At 54.7% G+C, this 22,817-nt stretch overlaps 1 protein-coding gene across 4 annotated transcripts in view; it reads right to left on the bottom strand.

The window, feature by feature from the left end:
- Positions 1-7,196: 7,196 nt before the first annotated feature.
- The window catches only part of AHDC1 (AT-hook DNA binding motif containing 1), a 19,284-nt gene continuing 3,663 nt past the window's right edge, over positions 7,197-22,817 (bottom strand). For 3 of the 4 annotated variants that reach the window (XM_025041415.1, XM_025041416.1, XM_015598940.2), the window contains 2 exons: positions 18,110-22,673; positions 7,197-7,828 (listed from right to left, as the gene is read on the bottom strand). In XM_025041415.1, the coding sequence (XP_024897183.1) occupies positions 18,153-22,574 (4,422 nt within the window). In that variant the 5' untranslated portion in view covers positions 22,575-22,673 and the 3' untranslated portion in view covers positions 7,197-7,828; positions 18,110-18,152. Of the gene's footprint in view, positions 7,829-18,109 lie in introns of all 4 variants that reach the window. The other variant, XM_006924362.3, reaches the window with a different exon arrangement.

Here is a 22,817-nt window from a genome sequence, read left to right as displayed (position 1 = left end):
GCCCTCAAGAACCCCCCAGGAGCTGCCTCGTACTAGTATGTGCATATGTGTGTCTGTCTCTGGTGTCCAGAGCTGCCTGGGAGGTAGCTATGGCCTCCATCAGACTGGGGCTCATCTGGGCAGTACCTCTTCTGTCTAGGGACTCCAGAAGACAGAACTTCAGACAAGGGGCTCCTAGGGATGGGCTGTATCTTTTCCCTCAGTCTGAGGGCTCTCTGGTGCTGTTTCTTCCCTAGAACTAAGGGTCAAGGGTGCAACCCAGGCTGTATGGGCTCACCTGGCACCGGGTCCTGGAGCCACTAGGGCCTTCTGACCCGAAGGCACATCAGCTGCTGCTCAAGGCTTGTGGGCAGGGAAGAGTCTCAGCTCTGCCCACACCCTAGGCGGGCATGTGTTTGCATTATGGGTATGTGTGTGGGTGCGGTGGGACATGTTAGGGCCCGTGGTCTTTCAGGGACCTCTTCACATGTTGGGCTCCTGGGTGTGTCTCTACATATGTCAGTGGTGTCAGCGACTGCCTGCCTCGAGAATTATGGGTAATTGATAAAAGTCTGGGAGTTGTGTGTTTCTCTGTCTGCATGTGGGCGACTCCATGCAGGGGTCTGGGTTTCTCCCTTTCATAAGGCAAACCTGCAAACTAGCTGGAATGAACAGTATTCATGTGAGAGTCGCTGGCATTAACACATGGAGGTTTCTGTGTGTGTGTCTGAGTGTGTCTCTATCAGATGGTCAGTGCCTGTTTGTCCTCTGCATTAAGAAGTCTTTGGGTATCTGTCAGGGTTTCACTCACTTGCTTAACTGTATTTCTGTGTTGTGTGTGTCTGTCTGCCTAGATGTCCTTATGTCAGTGGGCGTCTCTGTACCTGTATGTGTGTGCCTAAGTGAATTTGATTTTGTGGGTCTGTACGTCCATGTGTCCCTGTTCATGTTAATGTTGTCTATGTGGGTTGAAATCTGTACACAAGCTGGTCACCCCCCTTCCCCAGTCCTCACTTAGTCTCCCACCATTTGTGTTGAAGGCCTAGGGTGGGTGTGTGTGTGTGTGTGTACGTGTACATCAACTTTTCACAGCCCCAAAGCCTCCAGCTCTGAGATCTGCCCTCCCACTCCTTCCCGTTGGACTTGAGGTGGGAGCTGATGAAAAGAGGGAAGGCAGGCACAGAGCCCACCACAGCCGGGGGCCAGGGCCAGGCTGCCACCAGGGCCCTGCCTCAGCTTTCCTTCAAGCAAGCGCTAAGCCAGAGCCTCGGTTACATGTAAACACCAGCTGTGTCAAGAAGGCGCAGCTTCTTCTAGGTCAACAGACAGCTGTGGGGTTGCTAGGCAACTGCCTAGCTCCCCCCCATTAGGGCCCCTCCCACTGCCTCTACCTGCAAACCCTCTGCTACCTCCCTCCCACCTCCCACCCCAGGGTAGTATCACGCCCCTCCATGCCAATTAAAACAGCACGGGCGGCGGGGGGTGGGGGGGGGCTGAGGGAGTAGGGGGTCAAGGCTTCATGAAAAGGGGGCTCTGAGACTGGGATTAAGGTATGAGGATGTGTTAACCCTTCTGGGGCCACAGCTCCCCTCCCCGCAGGACTCTGTACTTTTCCTCACCGCCACTTCACCAATCAAACAAGAACTGGAGTGATAGTAACTGGTGCCCCACTCCCCCGTAGGTCAAGTCAGAACTGGAGAGATGCTGGGAGTGGCCGGAGAGAGAGGGGTGTGGGTTGTATTAGCGATTGGTCAAGTTTCCTGCCCTTTCCCAGCCAACCACCAGGAAGGTGGACTGGGGGGGTCCGCTGGCAGCAAAAGGGTTAAGTTCTTCCTTTTTTTTTTTTTTTTTTACCCCCCCCATAGCCACCCCCATTTCCAAAGCAGCGCCTGCGCTCCCAGCTGCCTTTCCGCTTGGTGCCCGCGTTCAGGCCGGGCAGCCCCGCAATGCCCTAGGCCCTTAGCCCCATCCGGCTTGGGCCTTCTCTGGGGGAAACGTGGAAAGGGGAGGGCCCCGCAGCCCCGGCCTCCCGACGGCCCCCAGGCCTCACACAACGGGCTCAGGCTTTCTGAATGGGGTTCGCGGGCTGAGCCGCGGGCCAGAGTGACTTCGGAGGAGCTAGAGGAAGGAGTGGGAAGAGGCAGCAGGGCGGCAGCGGGGCAGTGCCCGTGGCCGCCCCATTAGTATGCGGCCAGGCTCCGCGCGCCATGGCAACCGCTCCCCCCGCGCCGCACAGCCGGGCAGCCCCGGGCGCAGTGCGCACTTCTCCTCCCACAGGTGGCGGCGCGCTCCGGCGGGCACGCACGCACGGGCACGCACACTCGGGGCGCCCGCGGGCTCCTGGGGGCGAGCTGGAGGCGCCAGGTGTGCTAGGGTCGCCCTGCCCCCGCCGCCTATGGGCGCGTCCCCAGGTGCTCCAGAGCGAGCCCCGAGGGAGGTGGGTGTACCTGAGGAGGTTCTACCCGTGCCTGGATGTGTTCCTCAGTGTGCTTGTTGTGTGCCTGTGTTCTCTGGTGTCCTTGAGGGTATTTGCCTGTCTGTGCTGTTTTTGACTCCTCAGCCCTGAGTGCATGTGGCTCTGAGTATGACTGTCATAGTGTAACTGAGTGTGTGTGATTTGCCATCTTTGTGCCTGTGTGTCTGTATGAAGGTGTGTCTGTGTGTCCATTTGTGTGCCCAGGAACCTGGGTTTCCTCTGGAAGAACGCCCCAGGTATGCCTGTGACTATAGCCCTGTGTGCCTGGATGAGTATTTGTCAGTGTGTGTGTGCGTGATCCCTTGGTATCTACATGTGACCCGCTGTGTCTGGCATCCTTGTGTTTCTGGGAACAGCTGCATGTTTGTGTATCTGTATGTCCCTGTGAATGTCCCAGAGAACCCATCTCTCCATGTCATTATGCGTTTCTGTGAGTTCCCTGAGTGTGTCCTGGAGTGTGGCTGTGTCCAGGGGCTGCTGGCTCTGTGCCCTCCCCAGCTTCACTCCCTGCTGCCAGAGCAAGCTGACACCTGCTCCCTGAGCACTGGAACCCCTCCCCCCACCTGGCAAGGACAGGGAAGGACGAGGAGACAGAGACAGATATGGAGGCAGAGACAGAGACTTGGAGGGAGATAGAAAGAGCCAAGTAGCCTGGAGAGGTGTTAACCCAAAGTCATGTGATCAGTCTCATGTCCCAAGACCCAGAAGAGAGAAATAGAGATTCCAAGATCAGGGTATTAGGAGAGAGGGAGATCCAGAGTCACACAGAGACCCAGAGCACAAAGTCCAGAACTGCTGTAACAGACCAGAGATCAAGGATGTGGCTCCCCAGCCTCCTCCTCCTCTTTCTCTCCCTTCCTCCCACTCTAGTTTCCAGCCCCAGCTGTGCCTCCTCCACATATCAAACGCAGAGTTCTTCTGGCCCTGGGACTGGAACTCAGCCTCCTCCTTGCAGCAGCTGGCTGTGTGTATGTGTATGCACGCGTGTGCTGCCATCTGTGTGCTGTTCTGGGCTGGTGACTACCTTGCACACAGCCCTTCCTCATCACCCCCCAACTGTTGCCCACATTTTCTCAGGCTCAGATCATGCACACCTTTACACACATGCCACACAATCAGTCCCACTCGTTCAAACCCAGAAACTGTTCACACAGTGTCTCCCTAACAGCCACTTAGAGAACCCATAGTAATTTACAGCCACTTGAGTGAAAAACACGAATGCATACCAGTGTACACACAAGAAGGCATATTGTGTACACCTGGGATAGCCCCTTAAATAAGTGTGTGCACATAGGTGCCTGCTTGTGTGCAGACACTCAGCATAATAACTAGATTAGAGGTTCTCAACTTTGGCTGCAGAGAACCACCTGGTGAGCTTTAAAAAATTCTGATGCCTAGGCCCCACGCAGCTAAATAAAAGCAGAATCTCTAGGTTGGAAATCACTGATCTAGGTGCACTCAGAAATGTTGGCACAGGGATGGTGATAGAGTGGGTTTTCACTTTTAACGGTACAGTGAAGCAGACTCCCAAACCAGATTGCTTGGGTGTGAACCCTGGTGTCACTATTTTCTGAGTGGTCTTTACACTTGGGTTTTCTGTATGCAGGTGTATGTATGTTTGTATCTGTTTGTGTGTCCATGGCCCTGGGTTTCCTCTGGAAGAATGCCACAGGTGAGCCTGTGGCTGTGTATCCGCATGTGCCTGGATGAGTATTTGTCAGTGTATGTGCGCATGCATGTGATCCCTTGGTATTTGCATGTGACCCTCTGTCTTTGCAACTTCTCTGCACTCGAGTTTTCTGTCTGTAATACAGGAATAATGATGGTTATAACTTCATAGGATCATTGTGGAGTTGGAATGAGTTTATGTATGGGTAAAGTGTTTATTTAGAACAGTATCTGGTACATAGTATCATATAATTATATAATTCTCTATTCTTATTTCTGTAATTAAAAAAATTTTATTATAGAATGAATTGATGGGATGAATTTTATGAGCAGGATTTTTTGCCCCTTTAAATTGTTACAAAAAAGCCAGGGCTCAGAGTCAGATTCTGGACCAACCTACTTCTGCCACTTCCCATGTAATCTTGGACAAGTCACTCTGTGTTTCTAAACCTGTTTTTTCATTTGTAAATGAGGCGAATATCTTTACCTCAAGGATTGTTTTGAGGAATAAACACCTCCTGGATGTGTTTAATAAATGGTGGCAAAACCCAAATATCTAGGAGCCATGTTGCTTTGATGCATTCTGGGATCAGGTGTGGGAATGTGGCTATGGTAGGGTAGCCCCCATCCCTTCCCCACTCAGCGGGGCAGGGTCTCTGCTGCCCTTCCCCCGGAGGCCCCAGGGCCCAACGGCATAGAGAACCTTAAAACCCAAAGCCTGGGCCCTTAGCCCTGGCAGATCTCCCAAGTCTGTTCTCCGAAACACACCGCAGCCTTCCCTAGCCCTTACTAAGCCACAGAACCCTCCCATCTCCGAGCTGCCATTTCCTCGTTGACCCCTCCCTTTTCAGGGAGCTCCAGTTCTCCCAAGCTGCCTCCCATCCCGGAAGCCATTAGCCCTTCTCTGAGTTCCTATCCTTCTCCCGGTGCCCCTCTCTTTACAGTGAATCCCCATTCCCCTGACAAAGCCTTCTTCAAGTTAATGAGCCCTCTTGCTGGGCTATAATCACCTTCCTAAACTCCCATTTCCTTCCTTCCCACCCCCACTCCAATTCTGGGGCACACAACCCTTCACTGCCCTTCCTCCCCATCTTGAGACCCATCTGAAGTAGAGTCCTAATCCCTTCCACTGAATAATCCCCCTACTGCCTCTTCCCTCACAGAAACCTCCTCTGCAACCCCTCCCCCCATCTGAGCCCTTAGCCCCGCCTCACTTGGCCCCTCGCTCTGCCCAGACTGCCCCACCTGGACAGCCTCCCCAAGTCTCTTCTGCTTCCTCAGCAGCCACTGAACATACTCATTTTCTCCCTGTAGGCGATTCTTGGGGCTGAAAACAAGCTTCTCAGGCAACCCCCGCTGGTTCGTGTGATGCCACCCACCCCCTCCAACCAGCTTCCACCTTCCCCAAACACAGTGTCTACTCCAAACAGACCCAACTCTGTGTGGCTTCCGCCCCCCTGTCACCCCCTCACACCTCCAGACGTTTGTATATGCTCTTTCCTCCTCTGGGAAGGAAGACCTACTCCTGGACCCTCACAGGGGTCTTACTGCTCCCAGCCCCCACTTCCAGCACCACACTGATTGTCAGCGTTCTGTCCCTACTTTCAGCACCATACTAGATTGCCAGCTTGAGCACATACTGATACCTTATCCCTCGCCATGAAGGAAGGTAAGGACAGTGCCTACATCTGATTCTTGGGGATCCGTGGAGGGGCCTCGGTGAATGATGAGCCTTCACATCCAGCAGGGAAGCTGCAGTTTTAGGAATGGTTACCTGACCTTGTCCGAATCCTCTGGCCTCTTTCAGAGAGGGGTGCCGAGAAGGTGGGGGTCTGTCTCCCTCTGAGAGAAAGGGTTTCTCAGACTCCCAAGGCTTGGGCCTTCTTGGTTGGGTCAGGAAGGGCAGGGAGAGTGGAGCCGGCCTTTGGAGTCCACCTGAACTTCATTAGGGAGGAACACAGAAAAGCTGCCTTGGGCAGAGCTTTAACATACAATGAGTCTTTAGGAAAAGCTCCTTGCTAAAGACCAGGCAGCCCAAAGTGGGCATTATTTGGTCAAGGGCTGCCAAGAGCTCTCCAAGTTCAGGGAGTGGGGAACAGCTCGGCCCTTTTAGGTCCACCAGAAATAGGCATGGGGTTAAGAGCTGTCTTTATCCAAAGTTTACAAAAGCTGGGAGAAAACCCAGACCCAGGAATTGGGGTTCGGGGTAGAAAGAGGAAGGCAGAGAAAGAAATACTGGGGTTACTGGCCCACTCATACCCTGGAGTTTGCAGAGGCAGATGCAGGTGTGTTGGGGCAAAATGGAGGCCTGGAGACAGAAGAGACCCAGGCCCCGAGGCGAATGAGACACACACACACGGGGTACTCCAGTCCTTGAGGGAAAGGGGGGTGTCCCACAGGGGTTCCTGGGCTTAGAATGAAAGGAGTATCTCAAAGACAGGTGTCCTTGAACCGGACTAGAACTGTGGGGCCCAAAGGCCGGGGAGACACAGGACAAATGAAGGGGCTAGTCAGAGTCCTGGAACCTAGGGTGAAACAAAGGGGTTTAGAAGCTAAAAGCATGGGAGATCTGACTCATAATGGGAGTTCCTCAGGGAGGGGAAACTAGGACTCATGGGAGAACCGGGGTCCTAGAGGCAGGCGTCCCTGCAGTTTGAAAAGAATGGCGGTCCAGGGGCAGGGGACACCGAGGGACATAAAAAAGGCCCCAGAGAATAGGAGACCCAGGACTTGGGATAGAATAGGGGTCTCAGAGTGAGAGAACCAAGACCTAGGGCAAAATGAGGGGCTAAGAGGCAGAATCCCTGCACCTGGGACCGAATGGACACACCAGGGGCCAAGAAGCCCTAGAGGGCAGACTGCGGAGCTCGAGGCAGGGAGACCCAGGGCCTGTAATGCCCAGGTGGGAAGCTGACTCAGATCTCAGACATTAGAGAAAACTAACAGGGAGGGAAACCATGGCAGTATTTCAACTCCTCGGGGGAACCAGTGGCTGGTGACAAAACCCTGGTGTGCCCCTTCCGTTTCATCCACCCTCACTCACCCCTTCACAAGACACAAGTTTTTTTTTTTGTTTTTTTTTTGCTTTTTTTCATTTCTTTTTAATACAAACTTGGATCTTTGGGTGTGTCCTGCCAACAGAAAACAACAACAACAACAGAAGAGAAAACCCAAAAGAGTGAAAAAGAAGAAAAAAAAAAAAGCTCCCCCAAGAGGTTCTTCTCCCTCCCCCCCACCATGCGAATTTGCACACCACGGGACCACAGCAGGTTTACAGAATGCAATATACAATCCACGATTTATAATAAAACAGTATATACAATAAATAGGATATTGTTCATTTTTGTCAAACGACCTGTAGATAAATTTCTCAGTGCATACTTGCAGGGGCTCTGGACACCTCGAGGCCCCGCTCGCAACCTCTTGCACACGCTCGCTCTCTCGCTCTTTTTTTTTTTTGTCTTTTTCTAAAACTGTGTTTTGTTTTTAAGTTTTGTACATTTTTAAAAAGTATTTACAATTGCTGGTTTTGTGCAGAAAGGGCTCACCTTGGGCTTCTGCGTGGAGGAGATGGGCAAGGAAGGGTGGGGGGAGATGGGGCTGCAGGGGATGCAGGTGGGGTGGGGCTGGAGGCAGAGGGGCAGGCGCTCCTGCCAGAGGACGATGTGGACGCTGGGAGGGGTCTTGGCGTTGGTTTTCTGAAAGCTGCAAAAAAACACAAGAGGCAGAAGTCAGTGGCAGGCAGACAATGAGAACAGGGAGGCTAAGATTGGGACCCGCCACCCAGTTCCTACCAGGATTCTGAGAGAAGCTAACCCCATTGTTCCTTCTACCAAAAAACTCCAAACAGCCTCACATAAGACTCTGGACTACTGCTGGCCTTCTCTGAATTCAGTTTCCCCATCTGTAAAATAGGTGTGTGGCCCAAGGCGTACCCCACTGACACATAAAGATGTGTTGGGCGAAGAGCTGGAATTCCAGGCAGTGCCATTTGTTGAGAACTTGGCTTCTAGGGTCAGACACAGCTGAGTTCAAAAGCTAGCATCATCATTTAATACCTTTATGACCTTGGGCAAGTCGGGGAATCACTGAGCCTCAGTTTATTCATCTGTAAAAAGGTGATGAGCAGAACTATCCCATTAAATGTGATGGGAGGATTCAGCGCTTTAAGGCAGATTAAGCCTGGTCCGTCAAAGCATACTAAATGATACTAATTATCAGTTATTATTATTTTCCTGGGCCAACTAGGTTCTCCAAGCTTGGGTTTCCTCATGTAATAATAAGTTTAGCAAATCCTCCAAAGCTAGGCTGTTCCAAGAAATGACATAATGGAGAAAGCAGGGTTTTAGCACAGCACAGGTGTGAACTGCTGTTTTAATTTCTTCTAAATCCAACCCTCTCCCCAGCCCTCACCTATGCCATTCTGTTCCTCAGAGAGGTGAGGTGAGGAGGAAGTCTGTCTGAATAAAGGAATAAAGAAATTGCCCAACACAATAGCATCTGTGTTCGGCTGCACCCCCTGCCTTCCTGAATCTTAGGAACTCCCAAGTCCTCGGTACCTACAATCACCAGACACTGATGGCCTGAAGTACCTCCTTTCCCTAGAAGGTAGAACTAAGTGGGGCCTTGACTTCCCTGTGCAGGCCCCAGCTTTGCTGGGATGCGCAGGGAAGTGTTAAGAGGGACAGGGATGGGCTCGGTCTCTCTCAGGACATCCAGTTATTAACCTGCCCTTTCAGAGTTTGGTGCTCTTCTCAGAGTCCCTGAAATTCAAGTCTCCCACACATGGTGAGTGACCATCCTACCAGAATTCAGAGTGGGGGAGCTAAAACTGCTTTCTAAGACTCCTCAGCAAGCCAGTTCACCCTCCCCCCACCCCTGCAGGAACCCAGGAGCCACAGAAAGCCTTTCCTCCTTGTCCTTGTTCTTGGCTTCCCTTCCCAACAGGGCCACATTTAAATTCTGCTCAGCCTCGGCTGCTGTCTGCTGGGCAGTCAGCCCTAGGGAAGACTTTTGTCCTGAGGCTGGACTTGCCAGGACTCCCTCAAGGCCAGGGGACCCAGGTGGGCTCCTTCGAGGTACAAGGTAGGGGCAGCACTCCACCCAGTGTCTTAGCCCAGGTGTGAGGGGGAGGGTGGGAGTTGCATCTTTGTTAAGCTGTCAGGTTTCCCGCAGGTGAGGAGAGGATGGAACATTAGCCATAAGAGGTGTGCCTGTTTGTGTGACAGCTGCATTACAACTGGGGTTATTGGGGCAGGGGGTGCAGTTGGGACGAATGTCAGTTTTCCACAGGTAGGATGATAAACAGGAGCCGCTGTAGAATAAGCAGGGTATCCATTAAGGGGCAGGGCTGTTGGGTCTGGGGGCACCTATCTGTAGGACAGCTTTATTGCACTTGAGGAACACCTACTAAGCTAAGAAACCTCTGCTGGGGTGATAGGAATAGCGTGTTGGGGACACAGGTGAGGTGGAGACCTAGAACTGGTTGCTCCAAACCACTTAGATAAGTAGATTGTATCGAATCCCAGCCTCCCCTGCTTCCCCTAAGGGCCCCGGGGCAGGCTGGAAGCCTCCTCACAAATCCCTGTCAGTCCCACCCCCTCCAGCCCTTAGCCACTGCCAGTGACCCTCTCCAAGCCGGGTCTCCATGGTGATCTCAGCCCAGCAGGCAGCTCCTGCCAGAACCATTCCCGTGGTGCCAGCGGCCAGGCAGCAGGGAGGCTTTCTCACCCTTTGCAAAGCCATCGCTGTCTTACCTTCCTCCTCCCACCGCCCTCCCCAGCTTTCAAGACTTGGCCAGAATGTGGGGGATGGGGAATCAAATGCATAGGTTCCTGAGCCTGGGAGTAGGAGAGAAGGGAAAATGCTGTGGCTACATAGAACCCTGACCTCACTAGGTTCAACTCTCCACAAAATGGAACCAATGGTGACATGCCAAGCAGTCCAGTGCTGGGCACTGGAGACAAAGCAGAAAACAAGGCAGATTTGGTCCTTGCCCTTGAGGGGCTCACAGAGCAGAAAGAGAAGCAAAGCAGACCGCAGACCAGGCATTGACCATGCAGGGAGATGAAGGAAGACCCAGGAGGCTCAAGGAGCACAGAGGGGCACTTAGCCCAGCCTTGGTGGGAGGGACTGCGGCTCTTCTCACTGCTGAGCATGGTGCCCTGCACATGCTGGGGTCAAGAACGTGTGCTGACTGAACGACAGAGCAATGACTGGTCTAAGTCTGATCAGTGTGTCAAGGTCCAGTGCAGGTCGTGCACACCTCGTGGACGCCTCCTTAGACCACTGTTACCATAGCTACCGGTGCACTTGTCATTCCCTTCCTAGCTCCTCAGGGCAGGGACCTGTGTGTGGTACCTCTGTATCCCCAATGCCAGCATGTGCCTGGTGCCCCAGGAAACCAGCCATTGTTCATGAGACTTAACCTTTTAGTGCCTCCATAACGAACGATGGAAAAGTCACATAGCACCAAGTCCTTGTGCTCAAGGAGTTTCGCCGTCTGAGGAGCCTGGTCATTACATGGTCTCTGTCAGTGCGGGCATCAGGGATAGCAGGGACTCAAAAGTGCTGCAGATCATGTTGTCCGGAGAGAGCGGCTCTCCCCACAAGCACACATTTCCCATTCATTTAAACAACCAGCAGACATGTATTCACACCCACCAACTGCCAGGCCTCCCGCTAAGGTCTTATCTCTACCTTCTAGTCTCTGCCCTCCAGAAGGGGACCTCAACACCAAACAAGACAGTGGAGCAGAAGGCGGAGAGAGTGCAGGGGAGCCGAGACTGATTTGCTGCGTGACCTAAGGCAAGTGCTTTTCCTCTCTGGCCTTCAGTTTTTACATAAAATAAGGGTGGAACAGGTAATACAAGAGATCTTCCGCACTGAGAGTACACCCCAGACAAGGAATCAGAAAGGCTGATTCCCCTCTCTGATATTTTCAGGCAAAGTCAGGCCAGTGAGTCCCTCAAATGTGGAGAGGATACTGCTTCCCTTGGGGCCCAGACCACACCTGACAGATATACACCGAGCGGTGGGGCTACCAACTGGGGATGGGCAGGCTGTGTGCGGTGTGGGTGTCGGTGTGGCTCTCCTCTCCAGGAGTTTTTAAAAATCTGTGTCCACCAGTGGTGCTCCTTAAACTTTAACTCTACCAGTCATTCTCTCTTTAGGGATCTTGTTGCTTGGCAGAGAGGATGCTAGCAGGGCCAAACAGGATTTGCATTCATGGTTGCCTACCAACCTTGTGTGACCTTGGGTATATCTCCCACCTCTCAGAGCCTCATACTTCTTACTTGAACAGAGAAGAAGGTACCTGCCCCCCCCACCCCCATAGCCTCTCCAGCATCCTGATTGGAGATACTGTGTAAAGATGGGTGTTATGATGGGCACGTGTTGGGATGCAGCTGGAGTGGAGGTTGAGAAAAAGGCGAGAACACTAGAACTGGGTGATCCCCAAGGGCCCTTCCCGGCTCTCCATGCCGTGCATCCCTGCCTGGGAGGCTGGGTGTCTTTGGGCAAGTCCCTCTCCCTCTCTAAAAACTGAGAAGGTTGCACTTGGAGATCTCGAAAGCCCAGTTAGCCCTGAGAGTTTGGTGTATTTATACACTCCTCCCCTGTCCCACTTTTAGAAGCGTATCTGATAACAGTGGGAGTGAGAGGAATTGTCTTCTACTCACTCTCTAACACTTAACCTTTTCTCTCACCCTTCCCCCTAGTCTACATGCTCTTCTTTGACTCGTGGAAAACAAAAAACAAAAACCCTGGCCTTGAAATGTCCCAGGCATGATGAGACACTGGGGAGGAAGCTGTGGACAGTGCACAGAGATGAGTAACTGGCCTAAAGGAGCTGATGGCATGGGGAGGACATTCTCAGGAAGGGCTGTCATGGATGCATAAAGGGCTGGAGATTAATTGGGCCTGGGAAGGATCCTGGAATGCTTCTTGGAGGAGGTGATATCTGACTGAAAGATAGGAACTGACAGGTGAAGAGATGGATGGTGGGTAGAAAAGGGCAGCCCAGGCCAAGGAACAGCTAAAGCAAAGGCACAGGGCACACTAGGGAAAGTGCCCCATCCTCTTGATTCCATAGTCAAAGGCTGGAAAGGGAGGGTATGTGAGAAAGAGGTCAAGGCCTAAAAAGGAGCCTTGAATACCCAGAATATCAGGCTAGGAAGCTGGACCTTTATTTTGTAGGGAAGGAGGCTGGAGAGGGGAGGATGCAATCAAAAGGTGTTAAGCAATGAAGTCACAGGAGCAGATGTGTTTTAATCAATCTATCCAGTAAATATTTTTGGTGCTCCAGACACCATGCACTGAAGAACGAGCACTTTGGTGGCCACAGTGGGGGGAATGGACTCAGGCAGGGGATTGACAGATGTTGGGGAAAAGACCTAGAAGGCAATGGGTACTCTGACCCAGGTGGCTGAGCTGGAGCTACAGCTTCTGAAGCCTCAAATTTGTTCAAGACCCATTTTCTGCCTCCAGGAAGCTCTTGCTGCTTGCTCTGCCCATGGTTCAAGAGGGTGGCTCTTGGCACTTCTGGTGGGAGTGCTTCTGTCCCTTCCCTGGAGAGTGATGCCCACAGGGAGGCTTTTAATGAACACCTGTTTATAGGCTGCAAACTCCATGAGGGCAGAACACTGCTGATCTTGTTCAGTGGTACCCTCAGCACCAGCTGCAACTCCTGGCTCAGAAAGAGGGCTAGTTCATGTGCGGTGAACACAGAATTAACTTACTTCCCCTGCCCTCCAGTACAAACAGAGGGCACTATGGCAACAAAAGTCGTAATGACAAAAGTGGCAAATCTGCCAGGGTAAAAATCATGTATTATTACAAAGTTGCAGGAAAACTTTTTCAGATTATCTGCACCAAGAGAGCTAACTGTGTGGGAAGGCTCTAGCTGACCATGGCCCTGATGCTCATTAGGCTTCAGGTCCCTTGGGGTGGGGCCAGTGACTTACCTTATCTCAGCCCCCCAGGGAGGACTCAGCCTCATTGCTAAAGCAAAGACCTAGGTGGCATTTCACTTCTCACCAAAGCCCCAAACTCACACTAAATACAAGATCCTTCCTAGGAGAGAAGCAGGAAGAGCAGGTGAAGGAGGGCTGGCTACAGTCCTGAGCAACCAGGAAAGGGTCAGGGATATAACTCACATAGACTGTCTCAGAGGCCCCAGAATTTAGTTTGTGGGGAGGTTTTTATTCCATTTACCAGCCACTGAGTACGTGCTTACTGCGTGCCAGGGACTGGGCTAAGTGCTTCATGGGTAATCTCATTTAATTCTCACAAGAGATGAAGCGAGGTCACAGAGCTGCTGTGGGATGGACTCAGGCTCTGCACAGAGGCCTCTCTGTGCCTACAGACAAGCTCTGAGCCCACTCTCCCCGCCCCAGTTTCAGGGGCTTGCTCCCTTAGGTTCTTCTTCCAGGTCCATAGGGATATGGCGAGATGGGAGAGAAGGAGCATGAGAGGACATGTTCACGGACAGATTAGATTTCCAGGAAGTGAGGGCTCAGAACAAGAAGGCCTGGCCTGAAAATAAATGGCTGTGGTAGAGGCAAGAGACAGTACTGGAGGGAAGCACAGCCTCAGAGAATGGGAAGAAGAGCCCAGGAGAGGGTTTTATTCCATTTACCAGCCACTGAGTACGTGCTTACTGCGTGCCAGGGACTGGGCTAAGTGCTTCATGGGTAATCTCATTTAATTCTCACAAGAGATGAAGCGAGGTCACAGAGCTGCTGTGGGATGGACTCAGGCTCTGCACAGAGGCCTCTCTGTGCCTACAGACAAGCTCTGAGCCCACTCTCCCCGCCCCAGTTTCAGGGGCTTGCTCCCTTAGGTTCTTCTTCCAGGTCCATAGGGATATGGCGAGATGGGAGAGAAGGAGCATGAGAGGACATGTTCACGGACAGATTAGATTTCCAGGAAGTGAGGGCTCAGAACAAGAAGGCCTGGCCTGAAAATAAATGGCTGTGGTAGAGGCAAGAGACAGTACTGGAGGGAAGCACAGCCTCAGAGAATGGGAAGAAGAGCCCAGGAGAGGCAGGACTGGCTGACCCCTGACATGAGGGACTCTTGCTTAGGGCCAGAGGCAAGATCAAGTGACCTCTTGAGGTTTCAAGACTCGAAGAGACAAAGCCCAGAGCATTCGGGGCCTGGCCCAGGTCTGGGCATGTCTGCTGACCCTGGCTGGATGGCAGCCTTAGAAACTGCTTTCTGCTCTGGTCAGGCCCCAGCTGGTGTAACCTTGGAGGACCTGTGACATTTCTCTTGGCCTCAGGTCCAGGCTTGAGAGGGAATAGAGAGGAGAGGGGGAACTCGAGATTCCTGAACACCTTGGAAGGCCTTTCCTACTCTCCCACCCTATTCCCAGGGTCGAGTATGGCGGATCTTCAGGGCTCGACGTGGAGCCAGTCTGTCTGGCTCTGCTTTCCATTTAAAGGACTAGAGAAGATGTCTGCTTGGGCCCAGGTGCTCCCCCACCCCTCCCCCCTTTCCTTTCTGTCCCATTAGCTAAGCTCCCAGACCCGCCAGATCCCGTATTTCCCACTCTGGCTCCTCTGAGCTTTTTTGTAATTCCCTTTGGGATGTGACCTGCCCTTGCCCACAGCTTCCTCTGCGTGGAATGCCCTTCCCCCATTCTCCACATATCCAATTCTTCAAGGTTGAGTTCAAATGCATCATCTTCCACAGAACCTCAAAATCCATTTAAAATGTCAGACCCAGAAACAGTTGTATGGAGCATCCAACCAATCTGTCATTTTCTGGGTGGGCAATCAGGGGTGTGCAGTGGAGAGGGAGTAGTGTGGCAGAGTACCCAGGCTGGGGCGGGGGGCAGCACTGGGTTCAAATGCTGGCTTTACCATTTAGCAACTTGATCCCACGGGCAAGGTTCATAGCCGCACCGGTTTCCTCAACTCTCTGATTGTGGGCTGGGGACCCACCTCCTAGGCTGCTGTGAAGAGTAAGGCGGTGCTGCACAAAGGACCCAGTACAAAATATGTCCCTTTCCTCACCAAAGGGGCAGAGAGATGACTTCTGATCCTAACACCCACCTTCCTGGCACACAAGCTTTGTTTCTCCTCACCCTCTGGGCACCTGCCACTTTCCACCAGGTGTCTTCAGGTTCTTTGTGTACTTGCTTTAGCTTCCTGGGGTGGATGTTGACCTCCAAGGACAGGGGCCATGGCTGCTTTGTCTCCCTGTGCCAGGCACTGGGATGAGCATGGAGCTCAAAATATGACTGCTCCTCCAGTGCCAGCCATCGAAAGTGCTCACAGCCTGTTGGTGAATAAGCGTGTCACTGTCCTCTTTGCTTAAGTCCTCTCTTGACAGTGACACGCCCTCTGTTAACTCTTTTTCCTCACCATTCTACTTCCCTATATCCCCAAATCTTCCTCATTCCCACAGTGATTTTAATCAGTGCTGGCACTGGAGAGTTGTCCTAGACGAGGGAGCTGGTATGCCATGTTGGATGAAGAAGGGAGACAGCCCTACCACTGCCTTGGTCCAAGCCACCACCAGTGAGTGCCTGGACTACTGCAGCTGGTCTCTCTCCTTTACCACTTGCCCTGTTCTCACTGTAACCCTTGGCACATCCCAGCTGAGGGCTCACCTCAGTGGTTCTCTATTTGTTTTGGAATAAAGTTCAAACTCCTTCCTAAGCCCTGTGTGATCTGGCCCTGCCCGCCTTGCCTGCTCACTCAGTGTTATTGTCTTCCTATCAGTTCCTCAAAGCTTGAGCTCCCTCCTGCCTCAGGACTTTACTCACTGCTGTTCCCTCTGCCCAGAATGGTCTTCCCACTCGCAGTCTAGCTGACATTCCCTCACCCTTGAAGCATCAGATTCAAGATCTGGTCAGCCTGCTGCAGGCTCTCATGGACTCCTAGCTTTTCTTCTCTTCCAGTCCTTCCTATCGTGATATTTACCAAATGCTTTATGTCATTCTGTTTACTGTCTTTCCCCCTATATGGGAAGCCCCAAGGACCAGAACCTTATTTGTGGTGTTCACTATGGTGCCCCCCATGCCTGGCAGATAGTGGATGTCTCTGGAACAACTGAATGCATTGGCTTGAGGATAGTGCTGTCAGCTCCCAGCTCGGAGTGGGAAGCAGGGCCAGAATGTGGGGCTGGATGGCATCCCAGCTCCGCCTGCATTCAGGCCTCACTGGTGGTTCCATTATGTATCTCACTGAGCTGTGACCTGCCTAAACACCCAGCTCCCACCCAGAGCCCCAGAGGAACGTTTTTTGGATTTCACATTTCTGATTATCCATGAGACATCTCCCTTCCAGTGAGAAAGATCAAGAGTTTGACATTTTAAACCCTAAGCAGCTTCTCCCTGGTCTGCTTCAGATCTGCGACTCCGCTGCTTTCAATGAGATGCATTGGGGATGGAAGGCCATTTTAATCTTGGCCTGGCTTCATTATGAGGAAAAATATGATGCCCCCCCCCAACAAAAAAAGTTTCATCCATTGTCTATGACACACAGAGTTGCAAGAGCCTAAGAGATTATCAAAGTCAATTTCCTTTGAACAGATGGGGAAACAGAGGCCAGAAAGGAGGGAGGACAAAAGCTTAGTCAAGGGCATATAGCAAGTTGGTGGCCAGCTGGGAAATTGTCCTCCCCCAGGCCTCCTGACTCTCACGTGCTGCCCTTTGCCACCTTCAGGCACCAAGGAGGTGAGGTCAGACAGAGAGGGGGTAATAAGTTTCCAGTGACAAAAACTTCAGGACCCTGAGTCATCCTGGCCTTGAATGGCCTCCCGAGAGCAGGGATGGGGCTTTCCAGTAGCTCTGCTATTCCTTCTCTAGGAAGAGACACACCCAGGAGGCTCCAGTGGCAGCAGAGGTGAAGGGTGAAAGGCTCGGACGGGCCCCCAGCCCACTCTATCACCACCCGCTATGTCTGAGCCAATTCTGTGACAGGTCTGTTATCCAAAAGTGGGATCTAATGGGCCAGCTGTGGTTATATTTCCAGAACAGGTTGTTCATCAAGAAAATGACTTCTCTAGCCTTCTCTCCTTTCACCATTTTGGGGGCATTTTCCCTTTTATCGTCCTTTTCTAAAACACAACATCTTGAGAATATCGAAAGTGTGACTCTAACTCCTGAAGTCACAGTGCTTGATCAAAGTATCTGAATACCTAGCAACATTTAACGGAAGTCCTAGAAAACCATCTGGCTTCAGGAAAGGGACTGGGTTTTTCTGGGCAAGAAAATCTTACCTGGGGATAGACACAGGCACGGTGGGATCCCAGTACCCCCTCTCCACTTCTGGATCCCTACCCCACATACCCAAACACATTGAGCCTACCTCAGGCCGAAAATGTTGAAAAACAGCCTTTGAGGGTACCATGGAAGACCAGCAAAGAATATGCCGGGGCATTTTCTACAGTTACTGCATGCAGACTGCAGAGTGGATGATCAGACATACTGGCCACACCTTCAGCCTGGCCCTTGTCAAACTGTATCTTGGACTAAGGAAAGCATCTAGGAAAATGAGGGAGCCCGGCAGGGTTAGCACCCTGGATGGACCCTGGCAGATAATTATGCAACCTGCTTCTCTCTTCGCTAGTCTCACACAGGGCAATGTGAGCTCCCTTCCTCCCAAGAGGTCAATGGTGCTTCCTGAGATTCAGGTGGTAGCTGCCCAGGACCTAGCATATTTGAGGGAAAGAAATGCTTGATGAACCAAGTTAGATGGGCCCATCCAGTCTATGGTTCTCTAGCCATTTTAATAACAGGGCCCCCTGACCATCCAAGCCCAATGCTGGGTTCCCCAAGCAATCAATCTCTTTCCTAAGACTGTTCCCAACATCTAACTCCAGACTTCTTCCCGAACACCAACTCCCTATTGTTGGGACTTCATTCTTGTCCTTAAATCCTTCCTGTTCATCACTCTACCTCTTCCCCTTGGCCAAGCTCTAAAGTCCTCATCCCCCACCACCCCTCAGGCCTTTGCCCACTGCACCCAGACTCACCCAGGAACAAAACCTCGAGGTCCAGTCGGCACTTCAGTTGGCACTACAGGGAGGTGACGGTGAATGTGTCCTCAGGGTGAGGTTCCGCCATGGGCCCCAGGAAGCCGCTCTTGGGGCCCCCACCCAGGCCAGGATGCGCCTGCGGCATAAAGCCTGGATACCTGTAGGCGGTATCCTGCAGGGGCAGCAGCGAGTCCCTCGGCACGGGGGACAGGGTCAAGTCACTAAGGAGTGGGCAGCCGTAGCCAGCAGCAGCCGCAGCGGGGCCACGGGGTGGGCCGGGCGGCCGGGCCATCTCCAGTGGCTCCTTGTCGGCCTTGGGCGTGGCCGGCGGGCTAGCCAGGTGTGGGGCACTGAGGCACGCGGCCTCCGTCCTGCCCAGGAAGTCAGCCAGCAGCCCTGTACCCACCTTGCCTTCATAGGGTGGGCTGCGCGCAGCTGAGCCTGGCGGGTACCAATATGCTGTGCCCTTGCAGCTGGGGGAGTCGTAGTGGGGCTGGCCCAGTGGCAGGTCCCGGCAGCTCAGGTGGGCCTGGGCTGCAGCCACATGGCCCAGGCTGGCCCCCTGGAGCCCGTGCTTGAGGGGCTCACAAGCAGCCAGCTTTGTGGGTGGCGGCCTCAGCTCTTCCTTGAAGCCCAGGGTGGGTGAGCAGGTGGGTGAGTATGCCTTCTGCAGGCCAGCATCAAACACCGTGGGCGGGTGGGCCAGTGGTGGGAAATGCTTGCCATCCAGCTCAGGGGCTCCCAGGCTGGGCGAGTCGCAGTGGAAACCTTGGCCAAAGGTGCCATCGGATGGCGTGGATGGGTTCATAGAGTAAGGTCCCATGAAGTCACAGGGGTCTCGCTCACCCACACCGAATGCCCTCGACTGTGAGGGCAGTGGTGACATGCTACTGTCCCCACTGTAGTAGTCCAGGCCGAGGTCTGGGCTGTCCTGGAACAGCGGGTTGACCGGCTGTGGCTTGGGGATGAACTTGGCTTTGGCTGCCGCACCACCCCGTTCCTTCTTGGCTGAGCAGGCCCCACCGCCCCGTCCGCCCCGTGGCTGCCGGGGCCCAGTGCTCCGTTTGGACGGGTAGCCTGAGGCAGTGGCTGAGGCGGATGACGGGAAGCCCAGATGTGAGGCCTCGAACAGGTCAACCTTCTTCCGCCGTCCACGGCCTGGCTTGGAGCTGCTCTGGAAGAGGACACTCTGGTTCCAGTTGTAGCCAGGGGCAGACGATGCTTCGTTCCAGTCCATCATGAGTTTTTCCAGGCTGGACAGGCTTGACTGGCCCTCACTGCTCGAGGCCTCGCTGTTGGCACGCCTAAAACCGCCGCCAACTGGCTGATTGAACTGGGTGCTGTCAGAGGATGACTCGGAGAAGGTCTCAGACACGGCCGTCTGCTGCTTCACCTTCTGTGGCGTGTAGTTGGAGATGTCCAGGATTACGTTGGGCTCACTGACGTGACAGTCGAAACCAGGATTGTAGAGCTGACTGAAGGCCTCTGAGGCCCAGTCTAGGCCTCCATAGCCTTGCCGGAAAGGCCACTGAGAAGCCCCCGCAAACTGCCGACAGTTCTCAGGCGAGGGCTGGAAGGAGGAAGAGGAGGAGGAGGCGACAGAGGCGGCGGAGGTGGCAGAGGCTGTGGTGCCCTTGGGCACCATGTAGCCGCCGGGCGAGACAGTGCTGGCCCGGCTGTCACAGCGCAGGGGTGTGGGAGCGGAACCAGAAAAGGCAGCTCCCTCAGAGCTATTGAAGAAGGATGCCTTGCTTGGTGGCAGGCAGGGGCCACCGGTAGGCGGTGGGGCGTAGCCAGCACTGTGGGCGCTGCTGGGCGAGGCAGGCAGGCTACTGCCGCTGCCATAGGCAAAGCTGCAGTCCTTGCTATTAGCACAGTCCTGGCCTGTGAAGGGCTTTGCCGGGGCGAATACACTCTGTCCAGCCCCATAGCCACCATACTGAGGGGGGTAGGTGTTGGCGGGTGGGTGGGCGGTAGGTGAGCGGGCCACTGCTGAAGGTGGGGGAGCCAGCTTTGGGAAGGTCTCGGCTGCCCGGCAGTCTGAAGTTGCTGGGGTTAGCCCATAGCTTGCTGCCCGGCCTGGTGGGAAGGTCTGGCGAGCAGGCAGGACAGGCTGGAAGGGGGCATCCGTTCCAGCCCCACTGCTGCCCACTGCCACTGGGCTGGCCTTGGCTCCCCGGCTGGGGAAGGTGGCCAGGCCCCGCTGGGCAGGCAGGGCACTGGTGGGGGGCCCTGCGTAGTTGCCCGATGCCTTCCGAGATTCGGGGCGTGAGGCTGAGAGGGCAAAGTCCAAGAGGTCGGAGGAGTCATCTGAATCAAGCAGAGAGCGAAAATAGCCGGTGAAGAGGTTTTGGCGTTCCTGGCTGAGCTCGGTCTGGCCTGTAGGTGTGCCTGTGCTGTAGTAGCTGCCACGGCCTGAAGCCCCACTCTCTAGCCCAGTGGAGGCGAAGGCTCGGGCCTCGGTCCCCTGGAATCCACAGTTTCGGCCAGCTTGCCCGCCTGGGTGCCCATGGTGAGGGGCCCAGCCACCACCCTTATCCCCGGCCCACTCGGTGCCAGCATCCCCAAAGCCTGAGCCACTAGGCACCTGCTCTGGGAACAGAGTCCCGTTCTTCCGGGACCGCCTTTTACGCTTGGGCTTTCCAGTCACAGCGTCTACCTCCCCCCGGCCCCGTTTGCGGGGGTGCCCCAACTCAGTGAGGCCAGGGCCCCCCACCCCAGCAGCTGCCACTGCTACCACCTTCTTTTTCTTGCCAATGCCTTCAAAGAAGTCGCTGAAGGAGCATCGGGCTGCCTTGGCAGCATGGCCCCCACCCCGGCCACCAAAACCGCCTGCTTTGCCACCACGCCGCCGGAAGCCCTGCACTCGATGCAGGAAATGGGAGATGCTCTGGGTGTCAGGTGCCTGATGCACTGACTCGGGCTCGCTGGGTGTCCAACAACGGGGTGGTGAGCACCGCCCTGCACATTGGCTCTGGCGGTTCAGGAAGGCCAGCTTGGCGAGGACGTCTGAGTATTCGGACTTGCTGTCATTGGCGTCTGCTGCGTAGGACGGCTGGGGAGATGCCAGCTTCTGCTTCCGCCGTCGCCGTTTCTTTACCTCTGGCATGGCCATAGTGGCTGCTGCTATGGTGGCTGCCTCAGTCGCCACCACTGCTGGCTCCTTGGGCTTGCCGGGACCCAGCAGCAGGTTCTTAGGTGGGCGGCCACGCTTACGCTTGAGAATAATGGGCATCTCGCCAGGTGGGAAGACCACCACCACGTTCCGTCCGTTGTTCTTCATCTTCAGCAGCGGAGTGGGCTCTGCTGACACACGCAGGCCCAGCTCCTTGCCCTCCACGCTCAGGCTGCTGCTTAAAGACGACACCTTATATGTGGTCTTGTTCCGCCGACCCAGTGATACAGGGATCTTGGCCATCTTCACCACCATGCGCCGCACGCCCCGGCACTTGCTTTTGCGGGTAGGGATCACTGCGGTCTGTGAAGATTCCGGCTCCAGCTCTGGGACTGGACCTGGGCCCGGCAGGGCAGGAGGTGGTGGAGGCGGTGGTGGTGGGGGCTCGGCCAGGGCGGCAGCCAGCCCTGTGGGCATAGGCAAGGGCAGTAGGCGGCTCTCGGGTCCGGCGTCTGCCTTGCGCCCCCGTCCGGCTTTCCGCCGGCGACACAGGATCTTTGGCCTATCAGTGCGCCGCAAGGCGTACTTAGGGTGACCCTCAGGCCCAGGGGGACCATGGGGTGAGCACAAGTCCAGGCGCAAGGGCTCTGCCAGTGGGCAGGGCCCTAGGGGCTGCTGGGGCTCCAGACGGCGTCCGGGGACATCAAGCAACTTGGGCAGGGGGTCAAGTGCCTGGGGGTCAAGCAGCTGGGACTCCAGAGAGTCAGGCAGGGTATCCAGGGCCTGGAGAGCCAGGCCTGGCAGTCCCAGAGGATCAGCAAGAGGTTGAAGGGGCGGCAACTCCAAAGCTTCCCCGAGTGGCTCTAGTGCCTGTGGGTCTAGGAAGCGGGGCTGGGGGTCTAGGAGCTGAGGCTCTGGCTCAGGTGATGGTGGCTCAAGGGCCTGGGCTTCCAGCAGCTGGGCCTCAGGGCAAGTAAGGGAGGCCAGCTCACTAAGGATGTCGGCATCAGCGAGTTCTGAGTAATCGGGGCCGTCTGGCTCAGGCTCTGGGGGCAGACCGGTGGCCGCGGCTGTGGCTCCGGGACTATGGCCTTGGCCCGGCTGGGGACTGTCTCTAGACTCAGGCTCAGGCTCGTAGAGAGGGTGGCTGGGCCGCTCGGATTTGGAGTGGGGAGTGGCCCGCTCCTCAGGGCTGCGGATGCTGTTGGCCAGGCTGGGAGAGGAGAAGAAGCTGTACTGAAGGTCACCGGGGGGCGGGGCAGGCGGGCGGCTGAGCCGGAGCCCACCGCAGTCCAGGTGCACGCCGCTGTGCTGCAGGTCCTGGGAGAGCCGAGTCAGGTCCTTCATGATGTCAATCAGCTGCACCACTGGACGCAAGTTCACCCGCCCGTTGTCCCAACGACGTCGGGAGCTGCTGCCGTCTCCAGCGGGTGTGGGGCAGCGGGCCTGTGAGACAGGACGGGCTGCCCGAGGGGGTAGCGGGTCGTCCCCCTTGGCAAGGACTGGTGAGCGCCGGGTGCTGGGGTCCCGGCGTGGGGGTGGGCGTGGGTTCTCGGAGAAGGTATGGGCGAAGGCCTTGTCAGGTGGGCT

This window comes from Pteropus alecto, unplaced genomic scaffold (assembly GCF_000325575.1).
Source record: "Pteropus alecto unplaced genomic scaffold, ASM32557v1 scaffold39, whole genome shotgun sequence".
In the NCBI taxonomy this organism is placed as follows: domain Eukaryota; kingdom Metazoa; phylum Chordata; class Mammalia; order Chiroptera; family Pteropodidae; genus Pteropus; species Pteropus alecto.
This window is presented reverse-complemented; position numbering and strand designations above follow the sequence as displayed.